Consider the following 18014-nt stretch of genomic DNA (forward strand, 5'->3'; position numbering starts at 1 on the left):
TCTTCTTCTTCTTGTGTTTTTTTTTTCAGCGGTTACATCGGTCCGTAATGGCAGGTCACAAGCTGGAAGGCGCATACCGCCACCTACTGGAAATATGTTCTTTATTTGCTCAGAGATAAGACGACAGAGTAAATGTCTGATTATAAAAAGAATTCAGGAAGTGACTTTTAAAATAAATATTTTAAAAATAGTAATAACCCCTTATTACTTTTTTTTTTTAAATATTTATCCCCTTTCATAAGCCTGTGTCTTTCTGTCGTGTCCTGACACATATTTTCTTTCTCTTATTATTTTATTTTATAGTGGTTTTATATGTGCTCAAAAAAACGTACATTTAACAATACACTGATTCTGAATTTTCAACTACCTATGAAAATGTGTGGTTTGGTTTTGTTTGTTCCTCCAAAACAAACATATAAACAAACAAACAAAAAAATCAATATATCAGTTTAATTATATTACTTGCAAAATCACATATCCATGAATCTAAATCGACTGATTATAAACCATCTTTTGTAAAATCTGAAAGCAAAGTCAATCAATACATTAATTCGATCTTATATTCTCAAAATAAGAAAGCCATCAAAACATTGAATTTATATGCCATTTTTATCATGTGACTGAATTAATGATTTCTGTCAGTAAGGATCCTTTATAGTTTTCTGTTTCTTATATGCACATTTTATAGCTGTTTAATAACATAAAAACAAACAAACAAACAAAAAGACTTGAAATATACAGTAACAAGAAAAATGCACAAGTGGGATGAAAAAACCCTGAGAGCTTGTAAAAGAAACCCACACAACATTGAAATTAAAGCCCGTCCTGGCTTGTTTGTTCAAATGTATTAATTTTACACTTTGTTTTTATTGTCATGTTGTTTGACACGTGCGATTTGTTTAATTATATAAACAAACTAGACAAAACAACATACTGACATTAAAGAGAGCTACACTGCTCTACACTGCAGAGAGCAGTAACTCCAGAAAACCTGAAGCTAAGAAGAAAGCTTTACAGATTTTATTTAAAAAAAAAAAAAATAATAAAAGAAACAAACAAATAAAGGGAAAAAAAGGAAGAGGAAGAAGTAAACCTTTGCAAAAACTTCAGGAAGTATGATCATCATTTCACAAAAAAGCACTTGACTGTGAGAGGTTAACATTACGTTTAACATTAACAACAGTTTGGTCTTCAGAACTTCATTATTCAAACAAACTCTGCTGGGACGTTTCTTTAATCCCTCAAGTGACTGGCTGTAACAATGTGGAGGGTCTGTGATAGAAAACAATTAGAGTTTACCTGATAAATATTGTTAAAGAAGAACATCTGTCTTAATTTTCTTTCTTATTAATTAACAAAGATCCAACTGTAAAGTGTTCTCTTTCTGTGGCATAACTGATCTCTTTCCTGCTTTGAGAACACTAAATTTCACTTAGTCGTGTTTTTCAGGGTCAAAGTAATTATTTCTCTTCTGTAAATCTTATTAATTTGGCATAGTTTGTATTATATTCTGTGCAGTTTGCTGGATCCTGCTCCTTGTCTGTCTCGGGTGTACTGGGATCCTGATGGTGGCCACAACATGACAAACTGCCAGCTGAAAACAGCCAATCTAAGGATGCTTTGTTATTTCAGTCCTTTTAAGAGAGATAAAGAAGCAAATAATAACCATGAAGATTAATGTTTTAAGCAACTGAATTTGAAATTGAATCAGTACTGACTGATGGTTTATATTTTATTTTAAAACCGTACCTAAGATTACACGGTCTGAGTTTCCCTCTTTGAAAGTTTCAATAGTCAATTTTCAGTTGTGCAATTTCAAAAACCTTATTCTGGACATGTTTGTTTTGTGTGGTTCAGAACTTCAGACAGCAATTCAAACCCAGCATTCAAAATCTATATTACAATTGCTCAAATTCAATAATTCAGTAATGAAAAGTCAAGAAAAGTTTTTAAAAAATCCTGTTGCTCAAATAAAAAAAAATAATAAACAATAAAAATAAAATACAATAAAATTAAATAAGAATTCAGATCTGAATGTCTGAATCAGCAGGATAGTCAAGCCTTAAAATTTCAGAGGTGAATTTAGACCACATAAATTCAAATAATGGTAGTCAACATTAATTATTTGCTTCCAGAAATGCACCACTGTTAACATTTCACTAGATATTCAAGCCATCATCTATATTCTTTTATTTGTTGCAGGATGATGCAGATTTTCCATCCTATGCCTCAGGGAAGTCTGCGCGAGTCTACGGAACATTTCAGAGGGAAATTTAATTTTCATGGCTTTCTGCTTCATTAAACCTCGGAAAGAGATCACAGACTTAATGTAACTAAAGCAAAAGGAGAAGTTCCTGGCCAAAAATGCTACATTTACTTCAAGGATCATAGCTGAAGTTTTAAATACATCTTTATTATGCTTTTCAACACAAACACAGACAGCTCCAACAATACACAGCAGCTGATCCATGATATATGATGTTGTATATGATGCACATGATATACTTAAAGAGACAACTGCACACTCACATAAATATGTTGTGGAAGAATAAATGGGAATATCATATCTACTTATGTATACACACATTTTATTATACCTGAGCACTTTCTCTCACCTTCTAAAAAAAGTCTTCCCAATACTTGCCCCATTTGTTGGCTAAAGTTGCTCTACTGTATGTATGTATGTATGTATGTCACCAGTAGTGCAGCGTAATTAAGTACATCTACTCAAGTACTCATGTACTTGTGCTTAAATTGAGCATTTCCATTTTATGCTACTTTATAATTCTATTTCACTACATTTCAGAGAGAAATATTGTACTTTTCACTTCACTACATTTACTTGACAACTTCGGTTACTTTTCAAATTAAAATTTTACATTCAAAACAAATGATCTGTTCATAAAATATGACGCATTGTTACAGATTACACTCCCTACAGTACATGAACTACTTAAAATTATGTCCACTTTGACCAGCAACAATATTAAAGTACCAATTAATATAGAATAATGTATCATTAATAATGATCCTTAGCTACTCCGCATTCTAAGAATGTTTACTTCTGATATTTGAAGTATATTTTGTTTGTGATACTTCTATAGTTTTACTTAAACGCAAATTACAGTCCAGGACTAATACTTGTAATGGAGTTTTTTTAAACATATATATATTGGCATTTCTACAAGCCCAAATCCAAAAAAGCTGTGATGTAAAATGTGAATAAAAACAGAATGCAATGATTTATAAAAATCGTTTTGACTTGTATTGAGTTGAATACAGCACAAAGGCAAGATATTTGATACTCAAACTGCTAAACTTTATAGTTTTCTGTAAATATTCTCTTATTTTCTATTTGATATCTGCAACATGTTCCAAAAAAATTAGGAGAGGAGCACATTTACCACTGTGATACATCACCTTTTCTTTTAACAAAACTCAGTTTGGGAATTGGGGGCACAAACAGTTAAAGTTTCTGCTTGATATACGACTTCAGGTGCTCGACAGTCCAGGGTCTCCGTTGTCGTATTTTGTCCTTCATCACGCGCCACACATTTTCAGTGTGAGACGGGTCAGTCTACTACCTAAACTCTTTGATTATGAAGCCACGCTGCTGCAGAATGTGTCTCAGCTTTGTCTTTGTAGGAGCCATGACAGAATTCACAGAGGTAAAGTTTTGTAGTAAGTGTGTTATGGTTTATATATTTGTGTTTGTTATTATTTATTAGGTCATTTAGGCTGTTCTGTGATCATGCTGATGAGGGACTTTGAAGGTCACATGGATATGGGCGGGGATGTTAAGTTCATATTGGCACCTGCTTTTGTGATCAGTGAGAGAGAGAGGGTGAGCTGGGTTGCCGTGTTCTTTGCTGACTGCTATTTTCTTTGATCACTTTGATTATGAGTTTGTGCATATTATCATAACTTTATCATTCTTTACTGTTAATAAAGAGTTAAATGTTTTTGTTAAATGCATCAGACAATAACAGGCCCGACCTCAGCCTCTCAGTGACTTTTGTGTTCCCTGAAGTCGCTACAGTCTTACTGAAACAATCAGGGACGTCTGTGAAAAAGACCACAGCACACTTTTCCACTTTGTGTCAGTCCATCTCAGTTGGCTTCAGATATATGGCTTTCACTTTGCATGGTAGAGCCTTAGCTTGCATTTGTAGATGCAGCAACAGCAGACAAGAGTTTTCCTGTTCCTGTGTTCCAGTGTTCCTAAACTCATGTGGTATCCTTTCCTATCCTACAATAATGTGGGTTTTTAAAGCAGTTTTTAATGCAGTGCCGCCTGAGGGGTCAAAGGTCGCAGGCATTCATTGTTGGTGTTCAGCCTTGCCCCTTACGTGCAGAGATTTCTCCAGATTCTCTGAATCTTTTAATATTATTTTGGGTTGTAGATGGTGAAATCCTAAATTCTTTGCAGTTTTTTGCTGAGAAACGCTGTTCTCAGACTGTTGGACTATTTGCTCATGCAGTTTTTTTTTTTTTTTTTTACAAAGCGATGAGCCACTCGGCCTTTAAAGGATGCCACTTTGATGCCTAATCATGTCTGTTATCAGTTAACCTGTTTACCTGTTGAATGTTTCAAAGCGCGTTCTTTTGTTGTCACTGTCCCAACTTTTTTTTTTAATGTGTTGCAGTCATCAAATTCAGAATGAGTGTATCGTTACAAAAAACAATAAAATAAATAAGTCTGAACATTAAATGTCTTTTTTACTGTAGTCAATTGAATTTAAGTCTATTTTTTTTTGCAAATCATTGCATTCTGTTTTTATTTGCGTTTTACACAACTTTGTTTTTTAATCAAGGTTGTACTGAAAGGAATAGTTCATCAAAAAATGAAAATTCATTACTTGGTATCTTCTAGGTCTAATTTAGTTTGTTAGTCCACGAAACACTGCTGGAGTTTCACAGGAAAACAGCGTTGTAGAATCTCCCAAACAAAGGAAGTGAATGGTGACCAGGTTTCAAATGAGAAAACGGAATAAAAACATAAAATGCTTTCATGCTGCTCGTCTGGTGTAATCCAAGTCACCTCAAGCCCCAACATGCCATTGACTAAAAAAAATATTTTTTACACCATGAAAGCATCACCTGAATCTTCACTGTAGATCCTTAGCTTGGCGCTGCATTCGCATGCACAATCTGAACTGTGTGTATGTGGTGTGATGGTGTGCAAACAGCATTTTAGGACTTTAGGAGACTTGGATTATGCCAGATGAGCAATATTTTGTTTTGTTTTGTTTTTTCCACTTTTTTTTTTATGTTTGAAAACATAATTAATGTTTTTGATTCTTCTTCCACCACTGTAGCCTTATTAAAGTCTTATCCTGTGTGCGTACTGGTGATTCAGGACTATTTGAAGACTCACTAAATCATTATAAATGTAGTATGGTCTCTGTACATGAAGAGCAAACGTGTAAGTTAATAGGTTACTGTTTTATTAGTGCGGTGGTCCATTATCCCTCAGACTTCAGCGACAGAACCTCATCTGAACTTTGAACTGAAGCAGCTTTTAAAAGCCACATGGCTGAAATCAACTGTACAACGTCATCACCGAGAACAACCTCTGTCCTCATCACACACATCTGCAGATAGGTGAGTGACTGCGTGTGTGTGTGTGTGTGAGAGAGAGTGAGAGTGAGAGAGAGAGGGGGACCAATGACGACTGTTTTCAGGCATCCGCATGACGCGCTGACGTGCGCGTGGGTGCGTGCGTGCGTGCGTGCGTGCGTGGGGGTTTCCACGCAGCCATGGCGACAGCTCCTCTGGCAGAATTGTTATTATTCGCTGCATGGACGGTTTAATTTAAAGGTTTAACTCACCAGAAACAGACTGGAGCAGGTAGTATGTGACCCTCCCTCTGGTCACCTGTCAGAGGCCGCTGCTGAGGTAAACTGTCACTTTATTTCAATGACGTTTCTAACTTAGCAAAGGTAACTTACTGTTAGCTAGCTGTCGTTAGCTCGCTAACTAGCATATCACACCTCAAGCTAACGATAGTTAATGTTGGTATCTGTAATGTAAGAATAGTAATAGAAGTTGCTGCTTACGTTGGCTAACGTTAGCGGCTAACGACGAGCTAACAGTTAGAGAGTGCAGCTAACGTCCAGATGCGGATGTGATGAGTTTTACACCTGTTAAAGGACTATAATAACTGTGTCCTTTTATTATAACTCATTAACCACAGCTTATTTAAACTCTGTGCTTTACATCCATGCTGGCCATTTTCAAATGCTGGCTGATTGTGTAGTTTTATATTATCTGATCTGTTTTTACTACTGTTAGAGGCAGCTAACGTTTCGATTTCATTTGTTTCCGTTTAGAATGAAACTCGTATAAACCAGCTGCAGTAAAGCTGTCAAACCCATCACGCGACACATCTAGTCTGAATGTCAAAGTTACATTAACTCTGTAGAGTAAAACAGTGTAGACCTTTCAAATCAACCTGTAATGTAGTTACCTATTAGTAGTTAATTAATCCCATAATGAGACATTAAATTGTTTCAATCATTTATCAAGCAGAAATACCAAACCATTTTCTTTCTGGCTCTGGCCTTTCCAATCTAAAGACCAGACGTGTAGCTCTGGGAAATGTGATACACAGTTTCACTATTTTAAAACATTTTATAAATTAAGTGCTTAGTTTGATAATGGAAATTGGTCAGATGATTAATCTTGCATTTTGAGATTAACAGTAGAGATGCACGATTCAATACCTCTTTTTTTCGTGAACGTTGTTGTTGTTGTTGTTGTTGTTGTTGTTGTTGTTGTTGTTGTTGTTGTTGTTGGTGGTGGTGGTGGTGGTGGTGGTATTATGTGTGAGGTTACACAAGGCTGTCATAAACTATGCAGCACTTGTTATTAAAAGAGCAAAAAACATAGAAATGCATTAAATTGAACTTTAGGTTTAGTAGGTTTCACAGGTTTAGGAGTGCAAATTGTATGTATTTTATGTATTTTAGACTGTAATGTGCATGAAATAATGGAATTCTACATGACTTTTCCATGTTTCAATATCAGCATTATATATTGGCCTTTGGACACCTTGCGCTCTAAATATTGGCAATGGCTATTGTAAAACTCATATCTGTCAACCACTATTGAAAACATAATTGATAATTTAATCAGTATCAAAAGTGTTGCAGCCCTAAACAGCATTACCTACCAATGATAAAACATAATTCTTATTTTTCCTTTGCATTTTGTTTTGCATTCCAGGAAAACAAAAAAAAACAACAAATCTTTAACACAGCAGCATGGTTTACAAAATGATTAATTCTGATATGAAATATAAGTGAAGGAGGATAAAACATAGAAAACCTGTGGCATAGTCGTTTAAATCTCCAGTTGTCTTTGAGAAGCTTTTAGACACTGTACCCATATTGTAACCTTTAAACTTAAATCAGTTCCTCCATTTAATTCTTCTTTTGTAACCTTGTTTCTCCTCTTATTCAGACTTGGATATTTTACACCAGATGGAGTGGGATTCATCAGATGACGCTTGGGGAACTTTAATGGATGACTCCCCTCACTTATCTGAATCCCCTGAATTGACGCCCTTCACCAACAACATATCAGAACATGAATTCTCGTGTCACTGTTGCTACGACATCTTGGTCAACCCCACCACCCTGACTTGTGGCCATAATTTCTGCCGCCACTGTCTGGCTCTGTGGTGGGAGTCATCCCACAAGAATGAGTGCCCAGAGTGCCGGGAGAAGTGGGAAGGCTTTCCTAAAATCAACATACTGCTGAGGTATGATTTTCACAGCCAGACCATATCAGGGAATGTTTGATTTTCTGTCGACAGTTTCCACATTTCTCTCATGTACAGTAGAGAACAGAGACCTACTGTTAATCTCTGAAGACACAATGGTGGTTCAAATACACCTTCATGAAGCTAAGGTTGGATATCTTTTGAAACTTTGTGATGCAATAATTGTGTGTCTGTATCAATATCAAGACAACCAAATAAGCCAAATTCAAATTTAAAATGTAAAAGTAATCGCAATAGAATTCTGTCTCAATAACACAGTTTTAAAATTAGCAAGGTTATAATTTAAATCTAAATATCTGAGTAAAGAAGAAGTAACAATTATTTTTGGCTAGTTATTGTCCATTTGTCTTTCACTTTTTACTAATTGCACTTGTTGACTTGATGCTCTTCTCTGTAGGGATGCAACTGACAAGCTGTTCACTGAGATCATTCAGCGGAGGAGAGTGGAGATCCAGGCTAACCCCAGAATCTCCCGGAGCTTGCTGGCCTTCCAGAGGTAGTACCTGTAGACGATTTGTTCAGTTTTAGCACCCTACTGATGAGAAGGACAGTCTTGTTTCAGTCCCCACGGTTCGTTTCATTCACCTGCCAATAGCAAAGCAACTCATTAATCACTGTTTTGGTTCACTCCCGTAGTTGGTCAGAGCAGCAAGGTTTCTCAAACCTTGTACCAACTTCTTTGGTGTTAGCAGGTACTGTGGACACTTAACTAGTGCTTCTTAAGTAGCCAGCACCCAGAAGCACTTGTGCTCCTTTACTGTCACCTTATTTTTAGCACAGCTATTCATAGATTCTAACCTGCATAAACCTCAAGCAGATAAAGGTGGTCAATGATGATATGATGATATTATGGATGCATGATGTGGATTTTTTCAGCTGATACAATAACCAATAATTACCTGCTTCTCACGGCCAATGCCATGAAGGTAATCAATAATTTCACATTTTTGTTTTTTAAAAAGAAGTTCATATAACTTGTAGTTTTTGCACAACTGAGAGTAAGAAATCTTAGATGGAGTGCGCAAAGACGGATGATTTAATATTCCATAGCTCTGACCAAGCCAAATTTAACTGACATTACTATTACAATAAAAACAAATAACAGTCTTAAAATGTTCATTTATTTTTTCTAATAAAGTACATCTAAAAGACTTAACAAATGTACTTTGGCTTTTATAGAGTTTTTTGCGTAACAATTCAGATGCTTTGACTTCATCTATCAAATCAGATATTATTATAGCTGATTTATCCCCATGAACTTTCCACCTGATCTGTTTACTTGTGGTTGATACCCTTGTGATCTGAAGCAAAAGCAGCCAGCGTCCATTAAATATCTACATGTTTTTAGGTATGGCGACAACTTGGGTAGATCGAGGACGAACCAGCACAAAGGAGCAGGCTTCTTCTTTTCTGGTGTCCTGACTGCACTCACGTGTGTAGCTGTGAGTATTCATGTTTACCATTTTATCTGGTGCAGTCTGACTTGAAATGGTACCAGCCCTCAAAATTGATGCTATGGTAGATTTAACTTTCTCACCTGCCTATCAGGCACCACTGACAGTGTGTTAGTGTTACCATGGTGACATCAGTTGATTCATCAGGTTTTAGGATGATTTATTGATGAGGCAGCAAGGGATGTTAAGCATGTTAAGAGCACCTTATTTTCTTACATTTTTTATAGTGAATTGTGTAACTTTGGTTTTCCTCTCTTATTGGGAAGTAGTAATCATGTTGTAAAGACTTTGCTCTTGACAAAGTGTGGCATACAAACCTGTAGTTTCTCTGACAGTCATTGTAAGTTGTTGTTTTAAATACCTACAAACAAACCAAACCAAATGTTGATCAAAATTTAGATTAGTTTAATCAGTTTGCATTATTGGATTGCGAAATAAGATTCATACTCTGTGAGATACAGGAAGCATTATTAGTATCCATCTGGTACTTTCTTACTTTGCAGTGTACATTGCATTGTTAGTCAGTGCTATTTTGTTACACATAATGTCTTGCTTAATTTTTTTTTGTGCTCACTCTTTTACTACATGATGTTGCAAATTATTTTAAGGTCACCACAGTAGTGGATGAAGAGGTCAGTTGTTCATATCCTGTAGACAGACCTGGTGTAGACAGACCGTGTTTATTTTGTTCATGTGGCACTCGGGAGCAACGTCAGTGTGTGTTTTGCCACGTGGCAGTAAGTGAGTGTGTGTGTGTGTGTGTGTGTGTGTGTGCTGCTGGGAGAATGTTCTTGACCCCAGTTCATTAATGAATATCGTGATTGAGTCTGCTTGTTTAATAAACAGGAGCCTGAGCCTGTGTGCACCAAGCATCAGTTTCTTGTAGATGCTTTTGGCTGTATTTTCATTGGATGACATGAATTTTACTGGAAAACAGCGATCCCTGCAAACTGAGTCATGATAGATTTATCATTGAGTAACTGATGAATGTCAATCTATCAAAGTCTGCCATTCTGGGGGGAAAAAATCCCAAAATAAAAATTCATTTTTCTTTTCAAGTTTACATAGACTTTCAATTTAATCAATATTTACAGTACATCTTAAGGTTAATTTCATATGTCCACCAATTCGATGATAGACCGATTAATCAGTCAGCTTATTACCTGGCACCTGGCAAAATCAGCATCGGTCAATGCCTGTGCTCATGAGGCCAGAAACAAAAAATGTCTGCAGACACATCTGCAGGTAGCGCTGTCAGTGTGGCTGCTGTGGAATCATTTTAGTGCTAACGCTCATGAGTTTTGGGAAAGCAGTGAAAAAGAATGTTTTCATGCATTCCTGCTGTAAACGTTTGCTTAAATTTCCTCAGTCACCATTGTCTTTTCTAAATATTAACACATCTTCCATCCTAAATGACAGCATGTCATGTCATCAGTCATGCTGCTGCACACGTATAGTGACCTAAAATGGCTGTGGGTGATTTATGCAAAACAGTAACTGGATGTACTGAGGACCAGAGCTGTGAACTGCCACCGTGTGACAAGTTGGCACCAGTCTGACCTGTGAGGAATTCCAGCCACAATGCAAACTTGTTAATCCCCTTCTCCACACCAACAACAGCTTTGTGAATTAAATATTTTCTTTGGTCCAAATACATAATGCACCCCTGGTGCAATGTAAGCAGGATAAGTGAGTGTTCACCGCACCGTTCACTGCACTGTTTATTCATGTGTGTTTCCAGGTGATGGTGCTGGTGTATCACTGGAGCAGCGGTGTGGTCACCCAGCATGACCCATTGATCAGTAAACCCGTGTCTCGCTGGACGCCGGAGGAAGTTGTGTCCTGGCTAGATCACTTGGGTCCCTGGGCCCAGCTTTACAGAGAATCCTTCCAGCAGGAGAACGTCAATGGCAGGTAGAAAAATTACATGGAACATTATTTCAGCACAGTTTTTGTTTGCTCTACTTGACTGCCATTATGAGTGTGTTTACATTCACAGTATCCTGGTTATGTTTTACACCTGTAAATGTCATATCCTGATTTTGAGACACCTGGATATGTTCCCTGGAGTAGTCCAGTAGAAACCAGGATACTGTGGCAGGAAAACCAACACCTTGGTACAGAACAGAGTGGTTGCCATGGTGACAGATTAAGATAAACTGCATAAAATGATCACAAGCCTGAGTACTGTTAGTGAACTCTGAGTTGACTGAGCCTGAGATGAGAAACTTCCGGAACAGCTGATCAGAATTAGTTCAATCAACTCTGAGTATGTTCACTCGGAGCTAAGCGCGTGCATGAAAGCCATCATCAGTGGAGCTCCGATACTGTCATTCACCATGGCAATAGGTTAACAAATTAAAGAGCCTCTATTCTGATCTAGTGGAGTTAGTTCAGTTGCATCAGCTACCTTGGTTACTGAGCAGCCATTCTTTTAAGCCACAGTTGTGGAACGGAGCTCGCACTTAAATTAGCCAGACTTATCAAAATAAGCCAGGCTTTTCCTTTATCCTCACTGATGGAAAACCTCTCTGGATAAGTCTCATAACCAGGATACTCGTCCACATGTAAACACAGTCTTTGTTCATGCCATGTGTTGTTGATTTCTTCGCTTTAGGCTACTGCTGATGCTGGGGGAAGAAGAGTTGTTAAAAGCACCTTATAGCATTGAAAATCAGGCTCACCGACGGGCTGTTCTAGCTGAACTGGACAGAGTTAAAGCCCTGGGAGTCAAACCTCCGCAGAACCTCTGGGAATACAAGGTAAAGTGTCTCTTGTCTGCTCCAGAACTTTGATTATATCATGAAGAAACTGCTGATCTTTAGCCTGTTCAGAGTGCCGAAAGTTTTCTCTTTGATTGGTGAATATTTGTTCAATACTTCCCATGCTCGTGGGACTTTCAGTACTTCTGTGCATCTTTAGATGAGTAAATAGGATAAATTGGAAGTGATAGTACTATTTAAACATGTTGTTACATTGGATGGTGGGGATGTAATGATACCAAAAACTCAAGGTACATAATTCCAGGATGAAAAGTACATGATACAATATTTATTGTGCTATTTAAATTGTAAGATTATAAGAACAGAGTCTCCTGTCAGTGTGTTCTTACTGTCCACTTACTCTGTGTACTTGTGTTTCTGTCACTTTCTGTCAGGCTGCCAATGCCGGGAAGTCACTGTTCCTGCTGTATGCACTGAAGCGCTCCCCTCGTCTCACGCTCTTCTATTTGTATTTATTCGACTACTCAGAAACCTTCCTGCCCTTCCTGCACACCTGCTGTCCGGCCATCACACACATCGACCACACAGTGGAGAGCAGCTTCCTCAACACACAGGTGAAACTTTGCACACTGACAGCTAATACAGTATCATTAAATCTGTTGTAAGAGCTACAATATAGAAGGCACATTCATGCACATGATGTTCGTGTTACTGCTGATAGTTAGATTAATGTAGTGCTGTTAGCTGTTAGCTTTAAGCTGGTTTTAAAGGGTAAGGCTGGTTATATTTTATACACCATGGCCTTTATCAAGTCTTGAAATTCTGGATAATACTTAATTTTACCTATTATTTTCAAAGTTAGGAATATAGTATATTTTACCAGCTGTTCATGCCAATTACATACATTTGGCATGAACAGCTGGTAAAATAAAGTGACAGTATACACTGATTGCTGTGGGTATGAAGGTAGTTGGGGTTGCAGTTAGATGTTTCTTGTTCAGGGACTACAGAAGAAAATTAGCTTATGGCAAACTCTGGTACATCTTAGGAGCTGTGCAATGTCCCTGTCAAATAAACAAATAAAATAGAAATACAGTAAATCAATTGTATATATAGGAAGAATTTAGATGTAACGATAAAGGCTTCTGGAGTCCGGAAACTTTTGGTTTAAGTACTTTTAAAAAGCTATTGAATCCTGCTTCTCTGTCACTGGCTCTCAGCTCCGCACCAATTTGTTCCTACTGAAGATGCAACTCTTTTAAATGGGGCACAAACAGATACTTTCAGTTCTAGAAAATCAGTTGGTTTCAATTCCGTTCAATGTAACATTATTAATCAACAAAGGCAATTAGATTTTTGGCTTGGACAGGAAACAGACATATGCACAGACAGATAATTACAGTTGTACAAGCAAAGGAGTTGTTAGAGTCTGTGTTGAGCTGAAAAAAATATACATTATCAAGTAAAAAGAAAAAATAAGGCTTGATAACTTTAGAAAACAGCTGGGATCTGTAGTTTTTAGTAAAGTTTACTCAAACCGGAGGAAATAGTGTCTTTGTTGGGGACTATTTTCAGCTTCTGATTTAGTGCATTAATTCATTATGGCAGCAGGGAGGTGTACTGTATTTGCAACTGACTTCAATAAACAACAATGCCTGTGTTCATAGTGCTTAATGAACATGTCACCGTGTATAGTGTGGCTCATTGATGTGTTTTTAATTGTTTCTGGACAACAGTGAAGCCCTGTAGAACAGAGGCTTTGGCTATATTGGGAATATTTGTCGGTAGGATCAATTTATTTTGGCTTTAAATGGAATTTCTTATATCTTTCACTTGGTTCAGCTTAAAAGTTTATTATGTTTACTATGTCGGCAAACAGTTGGTTGATCCAGGCCATCCTCCTCCTCTATGCTCTTCTTGACACATACACACACTGTAAAATTAAATAATAAAACTTGGAGAAATGTGAACACTTGCATGATGTTAACAGTGATGAGTTACACTAAATATCACAGCTAGAATGATCTTAATTTAAAATCTGTGTGCAAATAACTGTTCCTACTGAGGCAGTTTTTTTTTTAATATGACAGAATGATGGTGGTCTTAATGTAAAAAATAACCTACTCATCTGTTGTACATTAATACTTTATAAATTGTTTAAAAGCACTTTTTGACATCACCTTCTGTTTTAATGTGATGTTCCTGTGTTTGTCAGATGGAGCCCAGTTGGCGACAGTGGGGAGAGTTCCTTGTTAAGTACCTCCTGCTTCCATACCAGCTGATAGCAGAGTTTGCTTGGGACTGGCTGGCTGTCCACTACTGGACATCTCGCTTCATTATTGTTAACACCATGCTGCTCTCTGTGCTGGAAGGCTGCGCCCTGTGGAGACTCTGGACAAGAGCCAGCATCAGGTAGACATAGTCACACAGATGAAAAGCTGGGCTTTTCCTGTCTCTTTTTTTGTCTTTCTTTTTGATAGACACAGTCACATATAGACCTTTTCCGCTAGAGTAACAACCCGTAAGCAGGAGCTTCTTAAGAACTTTCAAAGGCTTTTCACCATATGTGGCTTTTCCATTGCCACTTTTGGCAGAGTCGAGTCAAACTTTGGCATGCAGACTTGCATTTATCTCCACTTTTAACGTGCCAAGTTGTGCCAAGTCACACACAAGAGGGACCTTCTTTTGAGTGTGCCTGACCTGCCTCGAAGCAGGCTATGGTGACCCCTCAAACAAGCGTATGTTGAGACTGAATTTATATGTGCAGGTGAGCAGAGAGAAGGACATTTTTTATAGCATGTTTGTTCAACTCTTAGTATTTTGTAGCTTCTAACTATCTCTCTGTGGCTCGAGGTTTAGTTTATCTCTTGTGTTCAGGTTTTGTTGGATAGGAGTCATGCTAAGGCACTGCTGATGAAAACATTTCCTGATTCCTATTAAAGCATTTAATAACAAAATAATAGGGGACTTTTATTGTGAAGAATTCATAGGAAACAAAGTGTTTATCCACCACTTTACAGCTGCTCAACACAAGCTTTGTCAAGCTCGTCTTCAGTTAAGACACACCTTCAAGTGGGTATCTCTGTTGTATTGGAAACGTAAATTCCTGCTATGCTGGGCTGACAGGCCGAGTTGAGCAGAATCAAGCCAGGTCAGCATGTGAATGGGAAAGAAGTAATAGCCTCTCCATTGCTATGGTTGCTCACTCCCTCAGCTCTGGCAAACCAGTCATTACTGGTTGACATAAAACGCATCATGTGTGGCACACAAGCGCAGAAACGTTTGCACGGACACCAGATTTAAAAGCTCCGGTACAGATAGAGAGATTAATCTGTCATTGATAGGATTAATCAGCATTCTGTGAACTTGTTTGGCGAGGTCTCAAATGTAATGGACGTTCACAGGTCGTGTACATCCACTAACTTGTATCTTCCACTTCTTTTAGGTCTCTGCCACGGAAGATGTGGAACCACTTGTGGAAGATGTTATCTCAGGGGTTTGCCTTCGCCCTCCTGTGGCCTTTTGTCCCTCAGTTTGTGTGCAACTGCCTCTTCTACTGGGCTCTCTACTTCAGTCCCATCATTAACATAGACCTGGTAGTGCAGCAGCTAATGCACCCAGAAACACAGGCACTGTAACAAACTGCATGTAGGCAGTGCCTGGTTAATGCCATACAACAGCAAATGACAACACCCAGAAATCCAGTTGCTGAAGAGGACAGGTGTTTATTTTTAGCAGTGAACTCACATGAGACTGGCTTATTTGCTGTTGGAAGGGAAGCCTTCTTGCTTCCTGTCTTGTCTCTCGGCTGGATGGTTGCCACGTGGAACACAAGAGGCATTGAGCAGTTGAAAGAGAATAAAAACCGCTGAGGTGAGAAACGCTGGAATATCTGTGATATTATTGATTAGGAGATGTGACTGCTGAGATCTCTCTCTCTGCGTGCACAGTGCATTCACAAACCACATTGCCTAAATGGTCCAGAGGGCTGTTATGCAAATGATAAGTCATGGTCCATCGCTGGTGGTGGTGAAGACGGGCTTCAGAAGGAGTTTTCTGACAGCTTTGTAGCACTGGGATGGCTGTGTGTTTTTATACAGACTTGGCTACTGAAGGTAGAACAAACGAAGTATCAATAAAGTCATTTTTGTTCGACTTGTTCTATTAAATGTCTTAATGGAATGCAACAATTCACAAGCAGTTAAATGAAAACTGCTGCTTTTAAAATATGAATTTGAATGAAACAGTATTCTATTGAGTGTATGTAAATCCTTACTCTGCATAAATCTCCATGCATTCTTTGGTCTCTGTGCTACAGAGCTGTCTGAAAATTCACTCTGCGAGGTGTGACGACATGATGAAATTATGAAATGTGTCAAATATTAAGGTTTGTAGTTCTGGTTCAGCTTTACAGTTGATTCAAGAGAAAACAAAAACATCTCACATTACATGTGGCACTTATATTTGAAATATAATGTATGTTCTTAATTTTTCTCAGATTATGAAAATATATCTTTTCTAATTTTTATGGTTTTAAGGAGAAACTGTTCATAGCAGCTTTTATTTGCTGACAAATATTGCTTTGCACATTTTCTTACTGTCGAAATACTTTTTGTTCACTGCATACATTTCCATGTGATGGGTGGGTAGAGGTAATCAAAGACTTTTTATTTTTTACATAGTTCATTTGCACTTAAAAGTTCCACACTGTGATTCCGTTCTTCAATGTTCTCTAATGACAAAATAAAGATTTTCCTGTTGTGTGGGTTTGTCTTCATATTACGTAGCAATCACCAGATGATTTAAATGCAATGAGGATAATTATGTTGATAAGGACAATTAAGAGTCTGAGGATTAGGTGATCAGAACTTAAGAAATAGAAATATCACTTCTTGAACAAATTCCAGTATTCTCAAAAACTTGAGTAGTCTCTCCCCACTTCACAATTATTTAAACTTTTAATTGTGAATTCACATCAAATCAGGAAAAGAAACAGGCTAAAGGGGTAAAAGACAGAAGAACCATTTAAAACAATCATTCAGATTAAATTGTTAAGAAATTATATTCTATAATGCTACTGTGTGTACATTCTAAACATTTTGTATCTAAAATATAACTCTGCATTTTCTTCTCTTGTACTATTGCTGTACTGGAGCAAATCAACTATTTGTTTAGGCAAAGATATGTTTCCTACTATATTTAACTCACTACATCTCTGCTTGACCTTTAAAATGCTCCTGCGTCACATCTAAGTAAATAAATCTATAAATACTATTGACTTTCATAGGTCCTTTGGGCGGGTTCAGTGTTGTGTATGCTTTAAGACATGTCAATAACATCTTTTTTACATAATTTATATTTTACATATAGTCCAAACTATTTCAGTTACATAATTCTTAAGATTTTTTTTTTATTTAAGTTTTTCTTTTTTTTGTTTTTATTTTAAATTGAGAGGAGAAAACATTCACTGTAGATATTTGTAGTTCCTATACAGATGACAGTAAAACTTGAACTTGAGCTAAAACCTGTTTAAATTTAAAACAGCTACATTTTTAATTATTTAATTATTTATTATTATTTATTATTTATTATTATACATACATTTTTTTATAAATCTGGGGGAAGTTTTACTTAGTATATCTGTATTGTTTTGTTATTATTAGTTTGTCTGTCATATGTAATATAATTTAATTTAATTTGTATGTCGAAAGCGGCTCTGTAAATAAAGTTTGTTTGATTGAAATCTGTAAAACTACCGCCCTCTAGTGTTCAGCGACCGCTGTGGCAGCAACGGTTGTCGCCATAACAACGTAGGGACTATCTCAAAAGAGCATGCAAGACTCAATACGCAAAAATAACCCAAAAAACAACGATTGTGGACGAATAGAAATATAATAATTGTTTAGATCGTTTATACTGAAATTTAGGTAAGTCTATAGAAATATAAATACTAATTTTTCACCTAAGTTGCCATGACAGCATTAAAAGCACTACGCGTTTTTAAACCGCCGACAGCACTTTACGGTCTGTCCCTTACGTCATTGTTGCGGA

At 37.2% G+C, this 18014-nt stretch overlaps 1 protein-coding gene across 1 annotated transcript; it reads left to right on the plus strand.

Annotated features, from left to right (window-relative positions):
- The first annotated feature begins 7469 nt into the window (after nt 1-7469).
- On the plus strand, nt 7470-16717 carry LOC146329606 (bifunctional apoptosis regulator-like). The gene is made up of 8 exons (XM_084714883.1): nt 7470-7765; nt 8184-8282; nt 9135-9228; nt 10982-11154; nt 11858-12002; nt 12398-12577; nt 14179-14375; nt 15409-16717. The coding sequence occupies exons 1-8, from the start codon at nt 7485-7487 to the stop codon at nt 15599-15601; spliced, it is 1362 nt and encodes a 453-aa protein (XP_084571009.1). The 5' UTR covers nt 7470-7484; the 3' UTR covers nt 15602-16717.
- The last annotated feature ends 1297 nt before the right edge of the window (nt 16718-18014 follow it).

The sequence above is a fragment of the Lutjanus erythropterus genome, chromosome 3 (genome assembly GCF_056507025.1).
Source record: "Lutjanus erythropterus isolate fLutEry1 chromosome 3, fLutEry1.hap2, whole genome shotgun sequence".
NCBI lineage: Eukaryota > Metazoa > Chordata > Actinopteri > Lutjaniformes > Lutjanidae > Lutjanus > Lutjanus erythropterus.

What these genes read in the sequence shown, in the direction of transcription:
- LOC146329606 (XM_084714883.1), top strand. Translation starts at nt 7,485, where the DNA reads ATGGAGTGGGATTCATCAGATGACGCTTGGGGAACTTTAATGGATGAC. An exon ending in AAAATCAACATACTGCTGAG is followed by an intron (nt 7,766 to 8,183) that starts GTATGATTTTCA and finishes TCTTCTCTGTAG; the next exon opens with GGATGCAACTGACAAGCTGT. An exon ending in CAGGAGAACGTCAATGGCAG is followed by an intron (nt 11,155 to 11,857) that starts GTAGAAAAATTA and finishes TCTTCGCTTTAG; the next exon opens with GCTACTGCTGATGCTGGGGG.